General features: G+C 47.3%; 1 protein-coding gene across 2 annotated transcripts in view; it reads right to left on the reverse strand.

Moving 5' to 3' along the window:
* Positions 1–17,626, reverse strand: part of PAX5 (paired box 5) — a 128,787-nt gene that overhangs the window by 24,919 nt on the left and 86,242 nt on the right. For both annotated transcript variants that reach the window (XM_005529469.3, XM_005529470.3), the window contains exon 8: positions 5,370–5,471. In XM_005529469.3, the coding sequence (XP_005529526.1) occupies positions 5,370–5,471 (102 nt within the window). The remainder of the gene's footprint in view (positions 1–5,369; positions 5,472–17,626) is intronic.

The raw sequence follows: 17,626 nt of genomic DNA on the forward strand, positions 1-17,626 counted from the left end.
ATCAATACCTGCCAGCCACAATGAAAAAACGCATTTCATGTGCATGCAAAAATCTATTTTGTTTGCAACATCATCTCCTTCCCCTTCACATGTTAGAGCAAGCATCTTCCCCTAGATAAAACACTGCTAATGACAGCATAGCTATTTTTTATGCCTTTCTTTTCAAAGCCCAGTTTTGAATGTCAGTGTTTTCAGGTCCCTTTAGTCGGGTAATTGCACATAGACTTCTTATAAAGGAAATTCATTTGTTCAGGGTCACTGCATGGTTTTTCATTAAAAACAAATTACCGGTGTTCAGAAAGGACATCTGGGTTTCAAGAGTCCCATTAATGACTATATTCTCAGCATCACTGTTCTGGAGAGTCTACCCTTTCCTGTCACCCAGCATGCAGAGCCTGCCAGGAGAGGAGGGGATGGGGTGAACAGCAGCCCTGGGAAGGGGAAAGGGGGTGGCAGAGCAGGGGCTTCAACCCTGGAGCCCCAGGAATGCGGAGAGGGGACAGAAACTGAGGGGAAACAGCACTTCTATCACAAGAACTGGAATAAGGATTTAGGCGAGTTATCATGGCTACTTGCATATGACCTGTGTCCAGCTCAGCTGCAGCATCATAGCATGATGGCAAGAGCACACTTAGGCATGTGGACACAGGTGTGGTTTGTCCCAACCCCTGTCTCAGCAATGAAATTGTGGCAAACCCTTCTGCCTCAGCACTGTCCAGACTCAAATGAGACACAGCTTCTGGTATGGTTTGCTTAGAGCAGGCACACATACTTTAGCTCTTGCACCACTCCTCATATTTCCCCTCTTTCCCCTTACTGCTGGCCACCATCTGCCCCACACATGGGAGAACTCTGACCTTCAGATACACCTTGGGAGAAGACCCATGGACACAAGCAGTGAGCCGTGAAGAGAGATTTAAGCCAGTACTGGAAACAGGCTGGTGGTTTGTGAAGCTACAAAAGATCAAGAAAAGACCCTAGGCAAGCAGCACTGATCCCTGTCACCATGCCAGCTCCAGTTAGCAGGGCAGCAGAGCCCATGAAGGAGGAGGAATAGCACTGGAGAGAAGGCCCAGTCTTCCAGAGGTCAGGGAAATAGGACAATTGTATGGTCTCTGTGACCAGCCAACAGCTGCTTCAGAAGCTGCACTTCTGTTCAAACACTAAACCAGGACATCACCTCAGGAAAGGGCTCTGAGCCCCCCACACTAGACACAGAGTAAAACCCCTGCAAATATTGCATTTCCCAGTGTGCACCCAGCTTGCTTCTGCTGAGCTCCCAAAGCAAAGTGTGAGGAAGCAAATGGAGCAGAGAAGGCAGAAAATGCAAGCAGAAGACAGCACCATCTCCATCCAAAGATGCCAACAGTCCCAGGACCACATCTCTGTAATGGAACAAGCACAGCCAGGTGGCACAAGGCTTCACATTTTGAGTACATGACAGGGTGGAGAAGATGCAGTTTGCTCCTGCCTGCTCTTCCCCAGACATTTTCCCCCAGAAAGGAAAGGCTGCCGGGAAAACACTGCTCCATGTTTCCAAAGCAAAAGCACCTTAGCAGCACAGCCACAGTGTGAACAAATAGTAACAACAGTACCAAATTATTTGGGATAATTTCTGGTATATATAATTTCTGCATACAGTATCTCAGTAATCCTATGCCCTGAGATGATGCTGAGGCTACAAATCTAGTAGGATCCAACAGTGGATTAAAGCTCTAAACAGATAATGAAAATATACAGAGAGCTGCACTAGACAAAATTAACATTTACAAGGAATATAAACTTCCATGCTTCAAGGAATCAGCCATCAGACAATAAAGGTTAAAGAGAAGTGTTCATTCTGTGCAAGCTGCTCCAGGTGCTGCTATGTCCACTTCCCCAGGTGAGGTTGGTGGCTGTTCCTAGGATCCCATGACATACCACATGATACAGTCAATGTTAATACCTGCTGCCAGCACATCCAGGAATAATTTTCAATAGTCACCAATCTTATATTGGGTCTACCTGCCTTCTCCTGTCATTAATAGTCTCCTGGAGAAAAAGGTGAGTCAGGCATGGGACACAGAGCACAGGCAAACAGAATGCCAAGCCAGGGGCTGGAAGAAGGTGCCATTGGACTGCTGCAGCATGAGACTGTGGTCACAGGATGGAAGAGGATTGTGGAAAGCGATTTTTTCCAGTCCTTGTGCAGACATTAGGATCTTCCCTATGACAGAAAAGATGTCTATAGGTCTCCCTCCAGCCTCAAACTGGATTCATGGTTCAAGTCATTTAATGGTAACTGGGGTCTAGAGCAGAAGTATTTCTTCTGCATGGACTGCTGGCACCATTCCTTTACAGTGAGGGGCTTGATCTCCCTCTGTTAACAGCTTCCTCCATCCCTACTCATAGTATCAGGTAGAAGCATATGAATTTCTGCAGCACAATTCCAGCAGCACCTCAGTTGAAACACTGAGTCATGGAATGACCAGCCATTTCAGGATGGAAAGGTCTTCAGGATGTCTCAAGGGCCTTCTCAGTGCAGGATCAGCAATAAGACCAGGGCAGAATACTCAGGGCTTCACACAACATGGCCTTGGCCTTGAAAACCCTCAACCATGGGGACAGCACAACCCCTCAGCAACCTGTTTCACCACTGGGCCCATCTCTTGTGGGGAAAGTTTGGAGACTTTTGTCGTACCCAGTTACATCTTGCTTGTTCTGGCTTACACCAATTATTTCTTTGCATTAAGGGGGCCCAAACCAGGACTATTTCCATTGTGAGACAATAGGTTCCAAGTGAGGGGGCATAACTCCTTCCCTCCAGTTCCTGCCCAGGAGCTGACCATTCTCATCACAAGTGCAGATGGCAGACTGATGTTCAGCTCTCAGTCTGCCTCATCCCTGGAACCGCTTCAGGAACTGAACAGTCTTCAGCCCGTTTTGTGTCAAAGTGGTCCTTTTCCTGGTGCAGGAGCTTTTGGTTTGCCCTTGCTGGGTTTCATGCTCCAGCTCATCCTGTCTACATGCCTCCACATGAGTGTCCTGCTCTGGAGCCTACTGATGGCATCATGCAGGTTAGCATCCTCTGAACACCTGATAAGCTGGGCTGTCTTCTTGTTGTGGAAGTTGTGAACCAAGAGAGACCTCTACCTGTGCCCTGCAGTTCTATGTGTGGTACCAGCAGCCAGCTGGAGTGTGGCATTAGGCACTACCTCTGAGCCTGACCACCCAGACTGTTGTTTTCCCACCTGTCTACCCATCTGTCCCCACGATGGCATTTAACTTGTGCCCTGTGACATGAGAGCACTGTGGATGTTAGCACCTCAGCACAGCCCAGACAGCTCCCCTCCGGTCAATTCTACACCAGTCAATTCTGCAGCAAAAGGCAGGAGGAGCTCACAGGGCCAATGGCCTGCAGAAGAAACACATTCATGGGAGCCTCAAGCAATGCCAGCTGTCAGTCCCTAAAGTGTCGGACTGAAATCAAACCACGTGTTTGCTTGTTTGGTTCCTTCAGAGAAAAGCATTTGAATAGATTATTCTTTGCCATAGCAGACAAGACACATAAAAATGGAAATTCACTGCTGATATGCAAGTCCCTTGTTTTGCAGGAAAGGAAGGAAATGTGAAATTTTGAGCATGTGTTTGAACAAGTCATGGAGACGCAGCAGAGACAGGTTCCTGTGTATCTCCTTGCCTCTGGGAGAGATAAGGAAGGACCTGAGTCTAACAGGGGGAAAAAGTGCTCCTGTTAGGATGAGCAGTGGTGAGGGAGCTGGAGAAGAGATAAGGACAGAACATGAAGCTGGATCTGCACATCTTGCAAATGCAGGAAGTGTGAACATTTCCCGTGCCCCATAGGCAATCTACAGACCTCAGCAGGTGTGGGACAAACACCCAGTGTGCTAAGGGCTGGGTTTACTCCTATCAGCAGGGACAATGGCAGTAGCAACAAGCATGCAACAAAACACTGCTTGTGTGTTATCATGTATACATTTCTCCCATGTCTCTAACCACTTAACTCACACAATTGCTTAATTACAAGCAGAAATTCATGGCTAATGATTAAAAATCTTATCAAGGAAGCACATTTCTAGCAAAGGCTCCAAAAACTAGAACAAGGCATAGACAGGTCGTGAGATAAATTCCTGAGAGCTGGCACAATAAACACATGCCTGTGCTCAGGCATGACAATTTGGCCATTTTAGAACAAGCAGGGATGTGTCAATGGTAGCAGACTAGGTCTGTCACTTGCCTTACTGTCAACCCCTCAGGGACTGTGGTGCTTACCCTAGCAAGGCTCTAAAGCTGGTCCTACAAAGGAGTCAAAGAAGGATTGAGAAGGCATTTTGGATGCTAGTTAGCAAATTCTCACTTAAATGAGACGAAGAACCTACAGGAATTGCAGCTGACCTTCACACTAGCTAGAGCAGAAGGTTGTTATTAAAGGAACCAGTGAGAGGAACAGTGCAGTTATTCAATATAATGGGTCACACAAGCCTATATGTAGTTAAAAATAAAATCTATTACCTGGGAAAATCGGCTCAGATGACTACATCACTGAACCTCACAGTGCACCTCCTCTGGCTGAGCACCATTAAGCCCCACATCCTGCAGCTCTGCCAATCCACCCTTGCAGCTGCTCCCAAAGAAGTGGTAATTCCCCAGAAAAAATTCAGGAGTACTGTGCCCCACCACTCCTTGCTGCCAGTACCCAGAAGTCCCCATCCTACTCTGAACTGTGTGCAGATCTGCAGCTAACAGCGCTGAAGGCTGGCATCAGTGTTGTGACATACCTGCAGAACCTACTCTGCCCACCCCAGTCACCTGCACAACCTTAGCTTCTGCTGCTACACAGGCAAGTAGTAGCCACCAGCTGGCTCATGACACCTGGCATTTCTGACTGTGAGGTTCCAAAATGGGAAAGAAATTACAGAAGTATAGTGTCCTGGGAACAACCCAGTGTACCCATGAGTCAGGCAGGAAGTCTGAGGCCAGGACATGTCCAGCCCCCAGGGCCAATGACCTCACTGCTGGAGCAGCACAGAGGGACAAGGTTGGAAGAAACAAGGTGAGTTAGAGCAAAGCTGGAGTCAGGTGAGTAGAGCCTGACACAGCCCAGTATGGAGCAATCTCCAGGCTCCACAGAAGGGAGGCTGGGAGCTCCTTCAGCATTTCAGTGCCAACACTTTGCTTTGGCACTCTGCAGATTATGCAGCCTCCTGTTCTGGGGAGCCTGGTCCTACTTCACTCAGGATCACTCCACACCTACCCTTCAGCACTGTGGCTTCTACCTGGCAGAACATTTACAGCACACAGTGTTTCTCTCCTGAAATGCTATTTGTTTTCCTTTCATGTTTTCCTTCCCCCCTACTCTGAAGACTCACCAGGCACCATTCCTGTCAGCGCCGGAGCGGAGTAGCTGCCCTGTCCAGCAGGAGGGACATGTGGAGGGTATCCTGGGAGGGTTGTACTTGCCAGCTCGCGACCTGAGGAATCAAACCAACAAATCACCACGTGAGCATTGCGACAAGCAGACATGGTTTTACATCTCCCCAAGCACCCAGAACACAGCCATGCATTTGTCATCACTGCTCTGTGAGGACCAGCATGGGATTTCCAGCCTGGCAGGGAGGGCAGGCACAGTTTTGTTTTCTCTATAAGCTGCCACAAAGCTCCAATGAAGTGCGAGACTGGAAGGTGAAGAGCAGAGCTCTGCAGGGAGAGGAACAGACCCGCCTGAACTCCAGCTGCTCACCCCTATTCCCAAATTCCTCTAAAGCTTAGATTTGTAAAGTCAAAAGCAGTGAAATGGGAAATAACACAGAACTTAATGACATTTTGCCAGAAAACTCCCTAGAAAATCACATGCACAGGCTGAAACTGTTTGAGATCTAAATACAATGCAGGGCATTCGTTTTATCTCTTATTAAAGCAGTAAAAAATAAAAAAATAAAGCAAAAACATGGCATTGAGACATGAAGGTGCTTTAAAATATAGTTTGTCACAGTGCCAGAAGAAGAATCAGATTTGCAAACACAGCCTGATGCACTGCTCTTTCCTTAGCCACAGAAGTATGGGTTTTAGTCAAGTACCCACAGGACCTCCCAGAAAAGCAGGCAGTGGGATGTCTTCCATTTCCCTCTGCCCCTGGACCTGGGGTCTGGGGTACCCTCTCTTCCTTCATCTTCTCCCAGACACATCTCCTATCACCTTCAAGGACATGTTTCTGTTGGCAGTGTAAAGACAAGAGGTCAGGTAACATTGCTCACATAATGCTACAGAAGTGTTTCCTCAGTCATGTCTGGACCCTGCTCCCATGTGGAGATTCTGGAATAGTCACCATCCCTTCAGGCTGCTGCAGTGGGATTTTGGGTAGACCACTGTCAGCTGTGGCCACAAGACACCCTCCAGAAGAAAACCATACTCCTATGATCTCATCAGTCAGGATCCATCCCTCACCCGAGAGGAAATCCTGGAGCCCACTCATGGTCTTCTGGGCTCCCATGGCATCCTTGGGCAGAACACTTTGCCAAGGAGAAGTTGCTTTCAAGACACACACATTGGTAGCATTGACCCTTTAACACCATGGCTTGGTCAGCAGCTGGATGTAGGCTCTGCAATCTCCTCCCAGTGTGAGCATCAGGTACCACTTTAGTTTGCCCCTCAGATTTGCCCTCTGGCTCTTCCAGCCTGTCAAGTGGTTCCTCCAAGGCCAGGAAAAAGTGAGGGGTTCATCAGATCCAAACCACAGCTAGAGACAGTAGCACTGCATGAGACCTTAGCTCTGAAAAGCTGAGTATGCACCTCAGTTATGAGGAAGGGACTCTGGGCTGCCTGAAGCACCTGGCCCTTCTGCTCTTCCAGCCTCTACAGGACAGGGATCACTCTGGCACCAGTCAACTCCAAGATCCTGTTGGCCCAAAACAGCTCATTAGCAAAAATCAGGATCCTTCCTTAAAAGGTAGCATGTTGGATCAGCAAAAGTTACATGACTTTGTTGATTTTAGCATCACTGACAAGAAAAAATGCACTGATTCTGGTTTTTTACATCATGTTCTCTAGGCAATTGTTTTTAATACAGTTTACTTTTTTCAAGCCTGTAGAGCTTGGAGATATTGAAACTGAAAAGCTTTACAAAAAGCCAAAACAATTTTTTTAAAGTTTTTTGTTTGGTAAAGATTTTGAGCCCAAATTTAATTTTTAACTGATCCAAAAATAAAACTTTTAAATCTTCCTTTTTTCGATCTATTTTAATAAATGAGATTTCATCAGATGAGACAAGAGACAGGCATACAAGTAATTGCAAATTGTGGTTCACAATCTCTGGATCATGGCCATAAAGACTGCCTCCCCCTACCCTCAGATGAAGGGGTATATGCCAAAACTCCAGCATCACTGCAGTGATCTCTTAGCACATGCCCCACTTTCCTCCACACTCAGTATCCACAAATCAGGATGCAAGCTGTTCCTCTCAGGCCTTTCCTACAGAATGCATTCTGGTGCATTCACATCCTAAAAGAATTTAAGGTTCAAAACAATTTTGATTAATTTGCTCTCCAGTGCTAGGGCGAAGTCACATCCCTTACGGAAGGGCATAATGAATTCTAATTATTCAGTGCAGGCAGAAAATGGTTATTCTAGATTAAAATGTTCTCCCCTCATCAATGCCCTGCTTCCTTCTCTCCCACACAAAATTAAATGCTTTATGTCACCTCTACAGTCTGGAGATTACAGAAGTATCTGCAGCCTACATAAAGTCAGTCTCAGAAGCTAAGTTCACCCCCAGTGCTAGCAGGGACGCAGCTAACGGCTGTCCCTAATGCAGACGAACATTTCACAGGCTGACTGCTGCCACCTAGGAGCCCTCCGGAGACCCAGGAGGGAAATCAGGACTCGTCCCTTCCTTGGTTGTATGGTGTCACCACAGAATGGCACAACATGGCATGCCCCAAAGGTGCCTTGACCTGTGGGAAAACTCACCCTCCCAAACTGGCCCACACTGACTACACACCACTCCTCACTTTCTACAGCTATCATAAAAACCTTGACATTTACTACAGCATCTTGAAATATTACAAATTCTTCGCTTTCTCCAAAGCCATTGCCACACCCAGAATGATTAGGATCATTGTCAAGGGCACTGAGCAAGGTAACCACCATGACCAACAGTATGACAAGTAGGACCTCTGCTCCTCAGTCAATAAAGAAAACATCACCCATGATCTATTCCACAGGTCTGGGCTAGTTTCCATTACATCCCATTTCCAAATGGAATGTTCTGTCATCTATCAACAAATCTTCCTTGTAGGGTCCCCACAGGCAAGTCTCAGGGAGGGCCTGAGAGGCCCCAGTTCTGGCAAGCTTCAACTGCACAAAAACAATTGATTCAAGAGAAAAACACTACTCCACTCAGTACAAAGAGAGGTTATGAAGGAGCCTCTGCTCCAGGGTGTTCCTGCCTTACTCATGCAAGCAAAGCACTCAAGAGGAAACTAACATCTACATTTTAGCAGTAAGAAACACAGGCATAGGAACCTAGGTCCTTCAGGACACATTTTTTCCTTAATGTCTTTGTCCTGTGATTTTTGAAGGTTATTTTAGACACCTAAAGTTAGAAATGGGGCAGAAGCAGCTGTGGACAGAGCAACCTCCTTGTATTGCTGGGCTGGTGTTGTGCAGGACAGAGCAGCTCAGCTGCCAGCTCCAGCCTATAGAGAAGTTCAACTAGAGCAGAGCATAGCAGAATTTTCTAATGTAACCAACAACCTTTTTCCAACAACTTCTGCCAACAATTTTAAGCTCCAAGTACCAAAACACCTTTCTGAGTCCTTCTTACAGTGGCCTCCCCATGGAGAGACTGATGGCCCAAGCAGCATCGGTACCTTCAATGATGTCTCCTGCCCTGAAACCAGCACACCTCCACGACAGAACGAGCACACAGCAGCTCTAGTGCTCATTCAGCTGGACCCTGCCATCTCCTTTATCCAATCACCTCCTCCAGACTGCTTCACCAGGCTCCTTCAGGTTCCTGGCAAATACCTCCAAGGCAGTGCTGACCCATCACTCATCTGACTTCCAGAGGTGAAATGTCTTAGGGGGAGCACCAGTATTGTCATTGTGAGGAGTGGATCAAACACCTCTGCTACAGATGCCCCTGTATATGTCAAAGGATCTGCACACAGAAGATAGTCCATAAATGTCCATCCCTCCATTCACTAGGAGCTGGCAACACTCACAATGAAAGCAAATTATCATTTTGCAAAGAAAGTGTAAATAAGGAATTTTCTTCTGTAAAAGAAATATTGCCACCTGCTACAGGAGAGCTTAGCAGCAACCCCTGCAGAGATGAGGCAAGCAGCTCTTGGGCATCAGCAAATGTCCCTGCTGCAGGACAAAATGTCTGGAGCAGAGAGCAGCCTGCAGCAGCAAAGGACTCTCCTGTCTCACAACCACAACGCAAAAAAAAGAGGGAGCAGTTTAGAAGCATTCCTCAATTCATCTACCCTCTTTAAAAAAATTCAAGAGGTGGCAAAGAGCATTTTCAAGTGTGTCTTTGTACACTACTGTGTGTAAACGTGAATCCAATTAACTTCAAATTTAACTACTAATGAAATTATCTCATTTTGCTATCAGCTCAGCTCTCATCCATGGCAGTAATTAACCACTGGGGGTTGTCACTCCCAGACACATGACACAAGGACTCCCCCAAGCTCAGGTGCTTCAAACCCATGCAGAATTCATTACCCTGACAGTGTGAAAACCCTTCACTTTCAATACCACAAGGCACCAACACATTTTTTTCCCTTTAGCTAACAGATTGTCAGTAACAGTATGAAAGAAATGAGCCCACTGGACATGTAATTAATTACAGGAAAGGATACATCAGAAAATGTAGGGGGTTCAGGTGGTGGAAGGGGGCTCACAGAGACCCTTTGCTGCCGTCTCACAACCACCAGCAGGGCTGGTGATTTTCCTCTCTGTGATGCACCATGGTCTGCACTGAGGGAAGCCAGGCCTTTGCCCCCCGCCCCATGCTCACAGCAGGTGTGTGATTGCCACCAGCTCAGGAGCATGGTCAAGAATGAGGCAGTGCTCTGGGTTAATGGGGTAATTCCACCTCTTCAGAGTCAGAGCTTCAACACCAATCGGTCAGTAATATTGAGAAAGCCAGTCTGGCAGTGCTGGTGAATCCTCCTGCATTCTCAGTCTCCTTGCAGGTATCATTACAAGACATCAGCCCATCAAATGGCCAGTCAATGTGGCACACACCCTTGTCTGAAATCATGCAAGGTACCACCAGGACCAGAGTGCTCCACCCAGCAGAGACCAGCATTGCCCTAGGCTCCACCTCAGGCATCCCTGCCCAAACCAGACTCCCCACAGACCTGTCTACCAGCACAGATCAGAGCCCTCCCTCCCAGGTCCACACAGAGGCTGCTGCCTCACGTGACTCTTCATGTCTTTCCAGAAAACTATTTTTAAAAATTCAGGTTTGCACTAGGCGAAATGGAGATGAAAAGATGCTGCCACACCAGTCCATAGAGTTGTGCAATGAGCTGAGCAGGTACTTCCAAGCACCATCCCATTCAGTCTGGGGTTCTACAGCTCCTTACCTGGCAGTCTCTGTATGCAAGGAATCCTTATGCCCGTTTTGTGCAGGGATGCCACATAGCAGCTGCAGCAGGGAACTAACAGAATTGATAAACCACTTCCAAAAGGCCTCCCAGATGGATGAACTTGGCTTTGGACTGTGCTCTCTTCAAAATAACCTTGCGTAGTCCCTGTGACCCCACATTGTGATGGGAGGAGGATGGCAGCCCTGCTGTGGTCATGTTCCTGGTCCTGTCCTGTCACACAGCATCTCCTTTGTCAAGTGCCTGCAAACATTGGTGGCAGAGGAAGGGACCTGCACTGGTGCTGTTCTGCTGCAAGGACCCCAGAGGACTGCTGGCCCTAGGACCTTGCACATGTTGCTCTCTCTTTGGTGGGCTTTTGGAGCTGTCTTGCCATACTAGGCACCTGCTACTCCAGATATGAGGAAGCTGTGGTGCCTTACAGGAATGGATGCCATTGTTTAACACCAGGAAAAAAAAAAGGCAATAGGCAGAGATGCTTTTTGGGTACCACTTCATCTCTGGGCAGCAAGCCCAAATTTCTAGCCTATTTCAGTAAAACTGTAAAAATTTTGAATTTTAAAGTTGGCAAAAAAAACCCAACACTAACTTTTATTCTGAAAAATCGAATTCCTACTTATAAAAGCTGTTTTTCTTCTGCCCAGTGAAGAACTTGATCTTGCTAACCTGGTTGTTTCAACTGTTATCCCAAAGAAAATGTTTTAGTTAAATACACAGCACTGTTATCAGGAAAAGACCTGATGAGTTCCATCAGCTGGCTCTTGCTCCCTTTGCCACCTGGGGATGTGTGTGTATCACCCAGGGTGTGCCCAGAGCAGCAGCATGGGGCACTGGAGTACCCAAACAAGAGAAAATGCTATCTGATTTTATCACATACAAAATACTGCTCCCCAGCAGCAGCTCAGTCATTACTGCCTCGGGTTGAAAGCCACTGAGCACATGCCCCAACATTCAGTCCTGCCCAAAAGTCACTCAGACTCTGTGTCCCATGGATGCCTGCAGTACGGCATTTCATGCCATTCCACTGGGAAAGGAGATGTCACCAGCACAGGACTCCAACACACTGAATCACTGCTGTTAATGAATAACTCCCCTCCTGTGCTCATCTTGCTCTATTTGTGGACATCAAACCAGTGTGGTGTGCTTACTGTGATGAGTTACCTCTCCTGCACCTAATTAGAGGCAGATAAAACAGTGGTAACATACAGATCACCTGTAATGATTTTGCTGACTCGATTATTCTTCTGACAATTAGCTCTGGCTGCCAAAGCCTCACAGGAATGTCAAAGTCTACTTCCTACAAAGCAGGTAATGTCACAGGTATGACCATGAAATCAATAATGAGGCACAGCTCTTGCAGAGGGCATTCAGGTCAGATGGAACAGCCCTTAAATTAAACATTGATAAGCAGAACACAATTATCCATCATGTTTAAGTGCCTGCGTGAAATTAGCAGCCAGGGAATGGGAGCAGTGGGGAAAAGATTAGTGGAGGAGGTATTGAAATGCACAGTGTCCACTGTGACTGGGGCTGCAAGGGCTCATGACAGTGGCACTGTAATCTGCTATCAGAGCCATAAAATTCAGATTAAGCATACTGCACTGAAACTGCAGATGTGGGTCTGTTTTTCTCCTCATCTGCAAAGCAGCAGCAGATGTTTAGAGGACTCCAAAGCCGCCTTTCATAGCAGGTATCTGCTAATCGTTCCATTGACCCAATTGCACTTTTAAAAGAGAGCCAGGGTGGCAATAAGAGAAAAGAAGGAAGACCGATGCTTTCTGTCAGAGCAAAAATGCAGCGAGAAAGTAGAGATTAATACCCCAGTATGTTTTCTCTGTGATTCCTAAGTAAGAGTCCTGGAGCTATACAGCTCTGCCCTCAGTCCTATCTCCTCTGGATAATCTCTTTTGTGCTGCATAGAAGTCCTGCTCCTTCTGTGCAGCCACAGAGCTCTTGCACCCTATAAACAACTCAATATTCCAGCTTGTCACATACTTCTTAGAGCTGCTAAGATGAGAAAGTTTTTTCTGCAGATCTGAGCTGAGCTGCATCATCATCCACCTTGATCTTCAAAGTCCACCTGGTTCTCTTGTCCCCCCTGTAACACAGGTTAGAATTCCACGGGTTGACCCCTTCATTCAGTGCACATGGACACAACATATTGGAGGGGACATCTATGTGGAAAATAGGGAAAAATACCCCAGGCAGACAACATCTTTGCAAGAACCCACCCTCAACCCTAATACTTGTGTGGCAAACAACTAGCCACACAATAAAATGCCTCTGCATAATTTAGCCTTTCCTTGGCCCATGATAAATGGCATCTTCAGGCCTTGCAAGGTTTCCCTTTGTTGAGCCCAGATGGGGCTAGCAGGATCACAGTGGTTGGGGCAGGGCAAGACATGGCCTGGGTCTCAGGTTCTCACAGCTCCTTGTGTGGAGTGATGTGGGGAAGCATGGCAGAATGGTGGAGACAATCCCACCATATTACATGTGCACACCACCACAACCATGTCTCTAATGCTTCACCTATCAAGGGGACACCAAAAGGAAGGGAGGGCAGATGAAGGTGAGAGCAAGGATGATGAGATCTTGTGGGAGGACACGTGGAGATCTGGATCCATTAAATTCCCTTTTTTTTGTGGGGCTCTTCCTCTCCCACACCTGCCTGGAGAACAGCAGAGGAGCAGCAGGTTGCAAGCACTATGGGGCATCCATCAGAAGAGGGATCGTTGGGGAAGGCTGGGTCTGCCTGGCACAGCATGCAAATCCCACACAGGTCCATGTCCCTGCACAGCTCCTGCATGCCTACATCCTGAGAAATCCTCCCTCACTGGAGCACAGTCTGTCCCAAAGGAGGGCACACAGTGAGGAGGAGGTGGAAGACCACAGACATCATGACCCCCAGTGGCTTCTGGTCCAGGGGTCAGTCATTCCACCAGGGTGGAGGAGAAGAACTTCCACAGATACCATTTTTCAAGAGCAAGGGAAGGCTCTTGAAAGCTCATTCTGGCCCTGACAGGATGGGATCTTCTATTGGTCGGGATGTCAAAGATGAGACTGCTTACATAACACTGAAACTGAAGGAGGTATTCAACTGGGTTTCAGGTCTGGTCAAAGTTTCACTGGAAGACTGCCTGAAATTGGTTCCTCTTCCCCTTCTTATTTCCATGGCTCATGGCGCAAGGCAGGAAGAGTCAAAATTGCAGTCAGTTAGGATTGGGAAGTGCTAAAGCAGCATGAGGGAAGCCAAGTGAGCATCCAGAGGTTCTGGAAAAATGAATGGAGCAGGGAATGTAGACTGGAAGCATGGATACACAAAGGTGTGTATAGGACGGAGATACACAAGGGCTTGTCCTTCTGTTCTGGTCATACCACTGGTGACAACTGTACTGATCTGCAGTGTTCAATGTTTCAGAAGGGATTCACTGGGCACCAAGTGCTCTCCTCAATTTGTATTAGTTTGGAAATGACATCAAGTACTGCCTACAAAAGCAAAATCCCCATGTGTCTACTTTTCTGAGAGACCTGTTAGCCTCCTATTGTCAAACTGACATGTTTAAAGGGGAGAGAAAAGAAATCCCGCATAAAAATAATGGGCATACCATCATGGCAGGTCTTAGCCTTCAGAATGTTATTTTTTGGTCAAGTGCCATTCATCATGCAGTGTAAATTGCAATGAAATAAATGAAATAAAATGAAACAAACAATGAAATAAAACTTTCAAATGGAAATAATAAAACCAAATTTTAAGAGTTCAGAATCAAATAAATGCAAAAGAAACCAAAATCAAAAGCCAAAATATAAAATAGTAACTCCAAAACAAAACACCTCTTCCTGCTAAAATAAAACTAGAAAGTGCCAGTTTGGCTGTTTTTCTGCTGTTAAATAACATGCTTCTACATTTCACATCACCTTACATCTTAGGTCTGAAAAGCCTTACACACCTCACAACCACTGCCAAATTAAAGAAGGGGTATTTTTGTTGCCTTATTTCAAAAATGTACTCTAGCCAGCATGCTACATGCAATGAATGAAAGAAATTGGAGAATTACACCGTGCAATGAAACAGCTTTCTGACGAATAAAGCTATGGAAATTTTAGGCTCCATTTACTCCTCAATCTAATTTTGCCCTCCAATGCACATTATGTCTGAAATGGGATCTCATGTGGTTTGATCAGTGCTCTTAACGCATGCAGAAGCAACATATTCCTTTTATTGTTGTTTTCCTTCTGCAGCATAGAAATACTTCTAATAAGAGCAGCACAGCAGGCTTGGTGAGACTGTCTCCACAGTAATCACTGTGCTGCTGGAAAGATGTAGGATGACCAAGAGGATCAGCAGCTTCAAAAGTTTGTGGTCTGGGGATCCCTGTTCCTATAAATGCACAGCTAGATGCTAAACACTCCACAAAAATCATGAGGGAGACTGAGTTATCAAGAGATACTTTAAAAAAAAAATTTACTTTTTGTTTTTTTTCCACTGTTTGGATTTTTGCAAATTCCCAGAAAGTGTTTTCTGTCTTCTCTTTGCAATCAAGAAGACCAGAAGGAAACTATCATCAGTTTGTCAAGAACTATGAACTCCTCTCACTATAACAAGACTCCAGACAACTTCTTAGAGCTACAAGGGACAAACCAAACAGTAGGACCTACAGTACGAAAAGTAGCATTGTTGGCATTTTACTGTGGTGGTACGGATGCTCCCAAAAACTAATGGATATGTATAGGAAAGGTGGCTGGTCTCCAACCTCTGCCTAATCAAGAAATGGAAATCCAGACTTTTTCCAACCCCACATGTTCAGCCCATTTAACAAACATTTAACAGTTATGAAGAGGGACACGCAAGCCCTGAGGAGAGCTCAGGAGTGGTCCCACATATTACTGGGGTCCACAGGCTTGGCTCAGGTTGGTAGCTGCCTTGGGAACAGAGACACTGCTCCCAAGGGAGAGTCTCCTTCAGCAGGGCTCAGATCTGCATTCCATAGACCTGCCTAAAAGACCTTGCTGTCCATAGACAGCTCAGAGGGCTCATACCAGGGCATGCAGTCACCTCTGGGACTTTCCCAGGCACCGAGAAAGTGTGTGAGGAAAAACGGAGATGGCCCCTGAATCACCAGCTGCCACCATGGCCACTTCATGAAGGGCATTTGAGAACGCTGATGACATGATACCGCATCCACCATGACGGGGGCTGCCACTACTTGGGATATGGGATTGTGCTATGACATGAACTGCATGAAAAGGCCCTGCTAGTACTCAAGAGTATCTGTATGACTATGATATGATATGAGATAATCTGATACAGTATATTATGTCACATCAGGAGGAGCAGGACAGCCCACCTCCTTCTCCCAGCCTGGCAGCTGGGCTGACACTGCCCTCGGGTCTGAGAGCTAGACAGGGTGGTCTGGACAGGATACTAGAATGCAGGCAAGCCTTCAGGCTGCCAAGCCCCAGGTCCCTGCCATGTCCTGGTGGGCTGGGATGATCACCAGCTTCATGATTCCCAGCCATGTGTGGGAAAGCAGGTAAGCTGATCCAGCCAAACAACCAGGAGAGGAGGGGAGGACATGGCATTCCAGGTACCTTGCAAAGGACAGCAGTGACATCCAGAGGGCTTTTAGGATCAGTGAGAGCAGAAGGAGAAGCCCAGGCATCACACAAACCTGCATCTCTGGGAATCCCTTTGGTCCCAAGCCAGACCCTTGTCCCACCTTGCCAGCACTCAAGGACTGACAGCGTTCTGGCAGATCATGTCACTGCTCAAGGCCATGGTGTGTTCAGCCAGGCTCAGTGCAGGATGGCTATGATCCTAGTTTGGAGGGGTTTCTTCAGCTTCGGAGAAGGACACTTTGCTGAGATCTGTTGCTGCAGAGAGAAGGGAATTCACCATCACCCAGACAGAGCTGCTGCTGCTGCTTCTCCATCTTCTCTCTTCATTGGTGGCCTCGCACCCCCTGTCCTACCGGGACGTGTGGCAGTGCCAGGCACCGCCGTGGAGCTGCTGATCCACCTCATCCACCAGCCCAGGATCTCAGCTCATCCCTGCTGTTCCACCTCAGCTCATCCCTGCTGATCCACCTCATCCACCAGCCCAGGATCTCAGCTCATCCCTGCTGTTCCACCTCATCCACCAGCCCAGGATCTCAGCTCATCCCTGCTGTTCCACCTCATCCACCAGCCCAGGATCTCAGCTCATCCCTGCTGTTCCAGCTGAGTGTTCCTCAGAGCCCTGCAGGAGCACCAGCACTGCCCGAGGGGGTTTGTGAAACAAAGCTTCTCCTCCATCCCTTCCCGTCTCATCCCAGAAAGCTGTCCCGGGGTCCCTGGTTCTGTTTTGTTGTTAACGCTGTAGTTATTGTTGTGTGCCTCGTTATACACACTAAAGTGTATCCAGTAACAGCAACAGTAAAGAACTGTTATTCCTATACCCAGATCTCTGCCTGAGAGCCCTTGACTTCAAAATCATAATAATTCAGAGGGAGGGTCCTGCCCTCCCTAGCAGACACCTGTGGTCCAAAACCGAGACAGCATCTCATAACATAGTGAGATATGTACCTCAGTTGATGCACCATGTAGTTTAAAAAATAACAAATGTGTGAATTACCTTATGGGAAGAATCCTCCAGCGAGTTCAGAGTAGAGAACAAAAGGGACGGTGGAAAGGGATCTTCCTCCAAGCCCAGTGTGATATTCCCCTTCTGCCACATTCAAGCAACCCATGGCTGCCAGCACCAGAATGGGGGGGATTCTGCAGTTATGCCCAGGGCCATGCAGCAACTCCATCTATCCCAAGAGCTGGGGTCTGTGGAGCCTGCCTTGGTCTGGGTGAGACACTTTGTGCTTTCTTGACGCTCAGCCAATACCCTTCAAGTGGGAGCTCCCAGCTCACATTTTTCCTTGCCTGCTCCTCAGCTGAAGACAGCGACTGTGGACAAAACCAGGGCAGGAGAGTGACCAGAGGGGGTCCCCTAGCCAGCAGTGGCTGTCATGGTGTCAGGATTT

Source organism: Pseudopodoces humilis, chromosome 4 (genome assembly GCF_049639895.1).
Source record: "Pseudopodoces humilis isolate 2021_Gansu_Grassland_sample_001 chromosome 4, ASM4963989v1, whole genome shotgun sequence".
NCBI lineage: Eukaryota > Metazoa > Chordata > Aves > Passeriformes > Paridae > Pseudopodoces > Pseudopodoces humilis.